At 38.4% G+C, this 11,012-nt stretch overlaps 1 protein-coding gene across 1 annotated transcript; it reads right to left on the reverse strand.

The window, feature by feature from the left end:
* Positions 1-4,659: 4,659 nt before the first annotated feature.
* Positions 4,660-9,320, reverse strand: LOC138889832 (uncharacterized). The gene is made up of 2 exons (XM_070173168.1): positions 8,616-9,320; positions 4,660-4,806 (listed from the first exon to the last, which is right to left on the reverse strand). The coding sequence occupies exons 1-2, from the start codon at positions 9,318-9,320 to the stop codon at positions 4,660-4,662; spliced, it is 852 nt and encodes a 283-aa protein (XP_070029269.1).
* Between the last annotated feature and the right edge of the window lie 1,692 nt (positions 9,321-11,012).

Genomic DNA, 11,012 nt, shown 5'->3' on the forward strand with positions numbered 1-11,012 from the left:
ACACAATTCACGTCTCAATTATCGCTTTACCCCTTGATTCCACCACCAATTCGCTCGTATCTAGCCACAAGTTACTTAATTACATCAATAAACGCTAAATGAATCAACCCCAATGCATGAAAATGAGTTTTCCAAAGTTTTACGCAAAAGGTCAAAAATTGCCCCCCGGCCCACATGGTCAAAACCCAAGGTTTGAACCAAAACGCGATTACTCATTCCCCCACAAACCCAAATATGTAATTTATTTAGAAATCGGACCTCAAATCGAGGTCCAAATCCCCAATTTTTGAAAAACTTAGGTTCTACCCAAAACACCCAATTTCCCCCATGAAAATCATTGATTTTGAGCTGAAATCATGTGAAAAGATGTTAATGATTAAAGAAAACGAGTTAAAATTGACTTATAATCAATTTGGAAGAAGAGTTGTTCTTGAAAAATCGCCCTAGGGAGTTTGTGTTCTGAAAGGATATGAAAAATGGTTGATTTTCAGCTAAGTACAAAAATTGCAGGTTGCAGGTATGGGAATTGTGAACAGGGTTCGCAATTGCGAATTTCGACCTCTGCTAGGTTTGCATTTGCGAAGAGGGTTCTCGCATTTGCGAGTTGGGAAATGCGAACAAGAGATCGCATTTGCGACTACTGGCTAGGAGGGGAGGCATCGCATTTGTGATGGATTTTCTCGCAATTGCGAGGTAGCTGGCCTGGGCCTTTGATCGCATTTGCGACGAGGCCTTCGCATTTATGCGAAGCCTGCAGGCCTACAAATGCACAGCTGAAAGTCTGCAATCCTCAAGTCTAAAAATTCACCTCGTGGCCAATCCAAAACTCACCCGAGCCCTCGGGGCTCCAAACCAAAATGCACACCAACATAAAAATATCATACGGACTCGCTCGTGCATTCAAATCACTAAAATAACATCAACAACTATGAATTTAGCATCAAAATCATGAAATTTTCTTAAGAACTTCAAATTTCCAATTTTCTCAAAAATGATCTGATTCACGTCGTTTCAAGTCCATTTCTTACCAAACTTCACAAACTTATCTTAAATCACATATAAGACCTGTACTGGGCGCCGGAACCAAAATACGGGTCCGATACCATCAAGTTTTAATCACAATTCATTTCCAAAACTCATAAACAATTTCAGAAAATAATTTTCTTTAAAAATTTATTTCTCGGGCTTGGGACCTCGAAATTCGATTCCGGGCATAAGTCTAAGTCCCATATTTTTCTACGGACCCTCAGGGACCTTCCAATCACGGGTCCGGATCCGTTTATCAAAAATATTGACCAAAGTCAAATTAAATTTATTTTTAATGCAAAATTCATTATTTTCCACAGATTTTCACAAAATGGCTTTCTGGCTACACGCCCGGACTGCACACGTAAATTGAGGTAAGATAGAAAGAGGTTTTTAAGGCCTCGGAATACAGAATTCATTTTAAAAATAGGTAATGACCTTTTGGGTTATCACATTCTCCACCTCTAAAACAACCGTTCGTCCTTGAACGGACAGAAGAAGGAAGTACCTGAGTCAGAAAAAAGATGGGGATAACGGCTCCGCATATTAGACTCGGACTCCCCGGTCAATGCCTCAGCGGGCTGACCTCTCCAATGAACACGAACAGAAGGAAAACTCCTAGATCTCAACTGACGAACCTGTCGGTCTAGAATAGCTACCGGGTCCTCCTCATAAGACAAGTCCTTGTCCAACTAGACAGTGCTGAAATCTAACATGTGGGATGGATTGCTATGATATTTCTGAAGCATGGACACATGAAACACTGGATGCACTGCTGATAAACTCGGCGGCAATGCAGGTCTGTAAGCCACATCTCCCACTCGATCAAGAATCTCAAACGGGCCAATGAACCTAAGTCCATAGTGCGCGTTGCGTATGTACCCATATCAATGAATATTAAAATATAAAAAAATATATGAATAATATATTTGTGTTATAAAATAAAAATAAAAGTTCTTGAAAGTAATTAATATTGACCCTATTAATTAGTACCTAAATTTTAGTTAATTCAAAATACTAAATGGCCACGACCCGGTCCCCCCCCCCGGAAGTCTTGATGGCGCCTACTAATGCGAGCTAGGCAAGCCAATTATTGAACAGATTAACTTTATCCATTTTTATACCTTTTCAGCATTTATAAAGTAATAATGTGAAAAAAATAGCGGAAATTTCATTAAGCGGAAGAAATGTAGTAAAATATCTGAAATATGAATCTAATATAACTGTTTAAGCCTTAATCACCCAGAACTGGTGTCACAGTACCACATATGATCTAAGAGTGCTAAAAACAAAGTCTGAAAATAAAGATACACTGTTTCCGAATCAATGAAATGAAATAGGAAATAAAGGATAGAGGAGACTCCAGGGCATGCGGACGCCTGCAGGTCTACCTTGGATCTCCGCATGGACTGAAGGTAGCCACCCAAATGCTATGGTCCAAGAGCTGCTCCGGGATCTGTACATAGTGCAGAGTGTAGTATCAGCACAACCGACCCCATGTGCTGGTAAGTGCCTAGCCTAACCTCGGCGAAGTAGTGACGAGGCTAAGACCAGACTACGAAATGAACATGTGCAGTTATATAATATACAGCGGAAAATAAAACAGGAATAAGCAAGTAAAGATGGGAGGGAGGTACATGCTGCGGGGGTGTATCAATATCAACTGTAAATCAAGAGTAACGGCATAAGGACAGCTTAGAATTCACGGTAAAACAATAAGAAACTTGTATCTAATCTATAAACATTTTGTATCAACAATTATTGTGGCGCGCAACCCGATCCCAATATATAAAAATACTGTTGTGACATGCAACCCGATCCCAATATATAATAATACTGTTATGACGTGCAACCGATCCCAATATATAACAACACTGTTGCGGCGTGCAACCCGATCCACATATAATATTATTGCGACGTGCAACCCGATCCACATATATCATTATTGCGGCGTGCAACCCAAATCCACATATAATATTGTTGCGGCATGCAACCCGATCCACATATATCATTATTGCGGCGTGCAACCCGATCCACATATACAATCAACAACAATCATAACAAGAGTCCCGACAAGGGATCAATAAAGAACTACACTATCCCGGTCGATGCTCCTTTGATATTAAAAAATATTTAGGTTCTCAAATTATATGTTTTTTCCTTTGTAAATATATATTATGTTTAAACCTTTTTAAAATATTACTATTATTAATGCTTTATCGTCTAATTTGATATCCAAAAGCGAAAAATAGGCAAAATGAGTTTTTTAACAAATTGTTCTTTTTAATTTTGGTTTCTTCTCTTTCCGTTTATTGAAATCTTACGTTAACATTTTGACAGATTTAATTAGAACCGTCCCAAAATATCATAACTATTTGGTATAGTTGGAGCAATTGTACATCTCATTAGAGCATTAAAATCTTTATCTACATATCAGCATAAAAGTCCTTAACGAAATATCATTCACCAATTTTGCCCTTTAAAAATAGATTTTATACTAGATAAAATAGTCATTTAATTATTTTTCTAATTTTAGAATTTTAAAATCAACTAAAATTTTATTATTAAAATTTTCCTTATGTAAAGCCCATTAATATTAGAGTTGTATTGAACTATTCCTATAAGATTCTTTATTATGCAAAACGTGAGTTAGCAAAATTATGTAGGAGTCAAGCATGCAACGAATTCTGAAAACATAAAGATTTAAAACATATGTTTTTTCTTACTATTTGTAAATCGAATTCTTATTGGAAAAATTATAATTATTCTCAAATATTTAAAAATTAGAATGAGTAAATATTCAAAATTTGAATTAAGAAAAACTAAGTTATTTCTTTTAATGTTGAGAACAGATAATTAAGTCGTTGAATTAATTAATTAGTAAACGAATCCAATTCAATTATTTTACAAATTTATCATATAAGAATTTTTTTTGTTAAATTGACAAAACACTTAAAGTACATAAATTTTATTTTTGTAAAAAGAATATCAACAGTGAAAGAAATAGTAAAAAATAAAGATTCAAATCGGTAAAAAAATAAATTTTAAGCAATAAGGTAAAATTGTAGAAGGCAACTACATTATAAATGAGTTATCATTTGTTTCTTTCTTGCATTCAGTCTAACAAATGAAAACGTTTTGCTACAATTTTTATACTAAGTTTTTTCTTATAAACTATTAGTTCAATATTACTTATTCTTTAAACTTTACATTGTCACTATCAAATTCTTAAGAGGTATAATGCTAACTTTTTTCATTTGCAAAGTTTTAAGAGACCAAGAGATTTAATTTGTATTATTTGATAAATCTTTAAAGAATTGTAAATATCGACAATTTTCATAAGTTTGGACATAAGTCCTAACAAAATAACAATAAGACATCTAAATAAAATTCATTCATTGTTAAGCTAACTAGATGGGAATAATATTTATTATTTAAAAAAACTTAAATTATATTTTATAACTCAAACAAATTATCCAATAACATGTATGTAATTTTTAAAATTTACGTATTCATTAATATAGGTACACGCGCAAAGCGCGTACCCTAAGACTAGTATTATATAATAGTATATAAGGGTGTGTAAATACCTCATATATATTCTTTTATACAAAGTTGATATATTATTTATAGCTATTTGGCGGATTTCTTCTTCTTCTTCTTCTTCTTTTTCTTCTTCTTCTTCTCCTTCTCCTTCTCCTTCTTCTGCTCCTTCTTCTTCTCCTGCTTCTGCTTCTGCTCCTTCTGCTTCTGCTCCTTCTCCTCCTCCTCCTCCTCCTCCTCTTATTATTATTATTATTATTATTATTATTATTATTATTATTATTATTATACAGCTATATATAATAGTATATCGCCAACATAATAGTCTATAGACGAACTTCTTTTACGATTTTCAGTTGAAATTCTTGGTCAAAACTAATTTAAATCTCCATCGAATGGCATTGAAATATATAGAAAACCTCCTTGGACAATTTCTAACACATCCAAATTCTTTTAAAAAGAAAATTCTTTTGTGCCTAGTTTTTTTTATAAATATTATATATCATTGGTAACGAATTTTGACTCCAAACTAGTCCAATTCACCTTCAGTCTTTCTCAAATTTTGTATATTGTTTTATCTATGTGTTTTCAACGAATTCTAGCAATACCAATTGGAAAAAAATCTTTTTGCCTAGGTTTTTTGAATGTTGTATGTTATTAGTAATTTTTAAAGCTATTTTTTATAGCATGACTAAAATGGCTTATTATTAGTAAATAGTTTCTTTTTGTGGTACATCTATCTAGTTTCCCTTATAAATATGGTACTTAGAAAAAGGAGGAGATTTGTTGGGTTGTTACAAACGTGATTCCCATCCATTTGGATTGAAATTATCACTAAAAGGAATGGTAAGGTGTCGACCAAACTATGGTCATACCCACAAGGCGTAATAGCGATGAGTATTTCGGCCATTGCCGAGATCGGGCCATCATAAAGCTTGCATGGCAGAAAATATGTCGTAATACTTGAGCGAGTAAGGAGGAGTATAGTCAAGAGAGGGGGTATGCTAGTTAAAGATCGTTGGATAAAGGAGAAGATTTGTGCTATATATATTAGGTAAGAAGACAAGAAAAGAGAGGTGCCATGATAGAAAAAGAAACAGAAGAACAGGAGGGGACCTCCAACAACAAAACAACAACCTAGATTTTAGTTGCAAACCTTTGTAATCATCATCGTGGAATCAATAAAGATAGATCTCATAGTTATCAATGGCATTCCTTCCTTTCCTTCTTTGCTCTTACAAGTACGGAACAATGTATCAAAGATGTAAGCTCATCATTTATGTTTGATGTCTTTTAATAATCTTAAGAAGTGTTATGTAAGCTCAGCCTCATTCGATTCTTGTATTCAATATGCTCAGATCTAGAGTTAGTTATGTTTGGCTAAGATTTATCCTCTATTTTCTTCTTTAATTAGTTTAACCAAGAGCTCAAAACTTTTTGGTCAAACAATTTGGCGCCGTCTGTGGGGATTTCTTAGCCAATTTTTTAGTTTCCTTTAGATCTAAAACCAACCAAGTATAACTTCTAGGCTGTCATAGCCTCACCGTCTCGGTATAAACACCGACTCGAAAAAGTGGTAGATAATCTTTTGAGATAACTAAACTAATCTAGGTTAGATCTCTATATGAAATAGAAGGTATGACCAATGTCTATGTAAAACCCACGCCTCACCTGCAGCGAGGGGCTTGGCACATCATATGCATGTTTAAATTAGGATCACGGTCACTATGCGCTTAGCATGACCGCAATCCTATTTGACGTATTCACCTTATATACTGGCATGTACTTCCACCTCTTAGGAAGGGACGATAGCCTACTGTGTGATTTTTTGAAATAACGAGCATATCCTGCCTTATTTTCGTACCCACATGCATGGGGTGATTTATGAACAAAAGTATGACATGTTTCCTTTATTGTTTGTGCATATCAGATAGGGTCAGACTAGGACTCGGTTTCAATATCCCAACGGGCAAGGTACATCCACCCCACGAGAAGCCTAGACACGGTTAACAACGAAGCCGAACACGACCGCCAAATTTGAAATCATCATTCGAGTACGAGGCGAAGTGAGGGACCCTACAACGTCGTTCCTCCTTTTACCGACTTACCAGGCCAAGGTAACAGGAAATTCCGTTTGGGTTTCACTTATCACGCTCTCTTGTTGGTTCGGAACAGGAACACGAGCACTCTCACAGGTATGCGAACAAGGAACGGGTGCCACCAAAACACCTAGGAAAAGGTTCCATACCATACCATCTCGCAAGCAATGACCGAGCAAATCCCTCTAAGTCGTACCGTACTACAAATAATAGAAACGGTTCAGCACATGTCGACTATTAAGAAAATCTCCAGAACAGGGGACTCACCCATGAAACGCACAATATTCTCCAATGAAAGCAATGTTAAGCAAACTGGGACTCACCCATGAAACGCACGGTATTCTCCAATAAAAGCAAAGTTAAGCGAACTGGGACTCACCCATGAAACGCACTACATTCTCCAGTGAAAGCAAAACCAAGCACACTAGGACGCACCCCGACGCACACATAACAATACGACGATGTGTAATGTTCTCCAATAAAAATAATACGACGGGTTAAATTTTGACCCCGCTCGAATAAACACCTTTACGGCCATCGGCCATGGTCAAATGGGTTGCAATTCGACCTCGCTCGAATTAACACCTTTACGGCCATCGGCCATCGTCAAATGGGTTACATTTAGACCTCGCTCGAATTAACACCTTTACGGCCATCGGCCATCATCAAATTTGTTACAATTCGACCTCGCTTGAATTAACACCTTTACGGCTACCGGCCATCGTCAAATGGGTTACAATTCGACCTCGCTCAAATTAGCACCTTTACGAGCATCGGCCATCGTCAAATGGGTTACAATTCGACCTCGCTCGAATAACACCTTTACGGCCACCGGCCATCGTCAAATGGGTTACAATTCGACCTCACTCGAGTTAATACCTTACGGTCATCGGCCACCATCAAATAAAAGGAACTTTTGACCTCGCTCGAATTTACAACAGATTACAATTTCTATCTCTCAAATTTACATCTTTACGGCCGCCGGCCATCGCCAAGTAAAAGTAAAAATTCGCCCATCCGAATCGACAGATTGAAGTTTGACCTCGTTCGAATATATAAATCAGAAATTGACTCCTCCCAAGATGGAGACTCCAAGTTCGACTTCGTTCGAATATACAAGTCAAGATTGACTTCACCCAAGTCGGCAAGTCTAAAATCGGCCTCGTTCAAATATACAAATCAAGATTGACTTCACCCAAGTTGGCAAGTCTAAATTCGACCTCGTTCGAATACACAAGTCAAGATTGACTTCGACCAAACCGGAAAGTCTAAATTCGACCTCGTTCGAATATACAAATCAAGATTGACTTTGCATCTTCGCCCAAGTCAGCAAGTCTAAATTCGACCTCGTTCGAATATACAAATCAAGATTGACTTCGCCCAAGTTGGAAAGTCTAAATTTGACCTCGTTCGAATATACAAATCAAGATTGACTTCGCCCAAGTCGGCAAGTCTAAATTCGACCTCGTTCGAATATACAAATCAAGATTGACTTCGCCCAAGTTGACAAGTCTAAATTCGACCTCGTTCGAATATACAAATCAAGGTTAACTCCGCCCAAGTTGGAAAATCAGAAGTCAACCTCGCCCGAACTTGCACAACGGGATCCAATTTCACTCAAGTCAAGTAAACCAAATCTGCCCTCATTCATACTCCCAATTAAAAGATCAGGGACTTATCACGGAGAAATCCGAAAATCTTCTCCCCAAAAACAAAAAAAGGAAACAAAACAAAAAGAAAAATAAATGCCTTACAAATGGGAGAAAGAGAAAGAAAGTCAAGAGATACATAAACAGAGGTGAAGCAACTATTTCATTCAAATGTACGTGCGCAACAGTCGCGCCTTACAAAAGTCCAAAACAGACCCTCAAGAAAAAAGTAAAAATAAGTGATAAAAGGACAAAAAAACTAAGTACAAAGCCGCAACAATGTTTCCCTCGGCGTCACCTCCACCTCCGTTCTCCCTAGCGTCATCATCATCAGAAGAGAGCCCATCCTCAATATCAACGCCCTCATCAGCTTCCGGTGTCGCAGGGTCGTAACCACAGGCAAACGAGCTTCGCGTGCCTTCGCCCGAGCATTTTCAAAGGCGGCCTCTGGAACATTCCCCGCCTCCCATACACCATTGTATATATCACGTTGGGCCTCAGCATAGACCCATAGCTCATACAGGTGGCGAGGAACAGTGGCTGAAGCAAACTCTTGAGGGGGAGTATAATCCAATAACTGCGCCTTCTCAGCTTCAAGGGCCGCAACTCGGTCTCCCAAGATCGAAGCATCCCGATCAAGTTCACCAATTTGCTCCTCGAGCCATGCCTCCCTCAGCGTGGCCGTCGATTTCTCAGACTCATGTTCGAACTTAAGGACGCGGATAGTATCCTCTATTGCCGCTGCCCTCTCCAAAGCCAACACTCGAGCATTCTCGGCTCTCTCTATCTCGGCCATTTTCTTTTCTATCTCGTCCACCTTCTCCGTCCATTCTGCTCTCTGAGCATCGACCTTGGTAGCATTTTGCTCAAGCTCAGCTCGTAAAGATAGCACCTTCGCCTGAAGGTCCTCGCGCTCCGCGGCAACCCTTTTGCCTACCTCAAGCTCTTCGTCCTTGGCATGAAGCAGCTCTTCAAGATCACTGCATCTACGGATAGACCACATGAGTTCCTCATCTCTTTTCTCCAATTTCTACCTGGTAGACTGGGTACTGGAACCCGCTCTGAGCTGCTCGTGCATCTCACGGCATCTGTTGCGATACCGTCGGTAATTCTCGGCCATCTTCAGAAAAATTTCAGCCCGCATCTCAGCCTTACGAGCACTCTCGACCTCCAGCATATAAGTCTAAAAAATAGGGAAGTAGAAAGGGAAGAAAGGAGTCAGGGCTGTTATCCATAGTGGAAGGAACAAGCTTCAGTTCATCTCTAGCAGGGCTGTTAAAATCAGTCCTCATCTTCCCGGGACAGGGAACTACCTCATCCATCATCGGAAACCTCTCGTCTTCCACCACCTCTACTCCCTCTTCGAGGGTACGTCACTTTCCGGTACCGGAGCACCAACAGCTTTATCAGACTGGGAAGGAGCACTAGCCATTTGTCTTCTTCGATCGAAATAAACGAGAACGATGAAGGAAGAAAGGTAATGGTCACAACAAATTCTAGTGAAAGCAGAAGTATGAAAGGCTAGAGAAGGGGAAGGAAGTTTGCAAAGTTCTTTCTTAGATAATTGATAAGCGCACAATCAAATGAAAGGCTTCTCCCCTATTTATAAGGACATAAATACCTGAGCGGGAAAACCAAGAGTCACCAATCAGAAAATGAAAAAGGCATAGGAAACGATACGGTGTCTAGGAAACGTGCGTCATAATGACGCATAATAAGCATTCGTGATATCCTGAATTGATGTGACGATCCAATTCTGAACTGACGCAACGGTCCAATGAAACTCTTGAAGTGTCACGTTGCTACCTCACCATAAGGACCTCGTTCCTCGTATAACATGTTCAGATCACTTCTAATTTTTGAATCAACAGAATCCGCCCATCGATCTCGCCAAGAGGCGACCTTAACGGGTGGAGGGACTAACTGTATGGGTCAAAATCTGACCACAAGTAGATTATCACTAAAAGTAATGGTAAAGGGTCGACCAAGCCATGATCGTACCCACAAGGCGTAACAGCGATGAGTATTTCGGCCATTGCCGAGATTGAACCATCATAAAGCTTGCACAGCAGAAAATATGTCGTAATACTTGAGCGAGTAAGGAGGAGTATAGTCAAGAGATGGGGTATGTTGGTTAAAGACCGTTGGATAAAGGGGACGATTTGTGCTATATATATGAGGTAAGAAGACAAGAAAAGAGAGGTCCTGGGATAGAAAAAGAAACAGAAGAACAGGAGGGGACCTCCAACAACAAAGCAACAACCTAGATTTTAGTTGCAAACCTTTGTAATCGTCATCGTGGAATCAATAAAGATAAATCTCATAGTTATCAATGGCATTCCTTCCTTTCCTTCTTTGCTCTTACAAGTACGGAACAATGTATCAAAGATATAAGCTCATCATTTATGTTTGATGCCTTTTAATAATCTTAAGAAGTGTTATGTAAGCCTGGCCTCATTCGATTCTTGTATTCAATATGCTCAGATCTAGAGTTAATTATGTTTGGCTAAGATTTATCCTCTATTTTCTTCATTAATTATTTTAACCAAGAGCTCTAACACTTTTTGGTCAAACAGTTACAAACGTGATTCCCATCCATTTGGATTGAAATTTGCTACTGAATATTAATCTTTTGCTTCCATTTTTTGTTAATAACTCATTATTCTGTTAATAAACTCTATTTATACTGCTAATG

The sequence above is a fragment of the Nicotiana sylvestris genome, chromosome 4, assembly GCF_000393655.2.
Source record: "Nicotiana sylvestris chromosome 4, ASM39365v2, whole genome shotgun sequence".
In the NCBI taxonomy this organism is placed as follows: domain Eukaryota; kingdom Viridiplantae; phylum Streptophyta; class Magnoliopsida; order Solanales; family Solanaceae; genus Nicotiana; species Nicotiana sylvestris.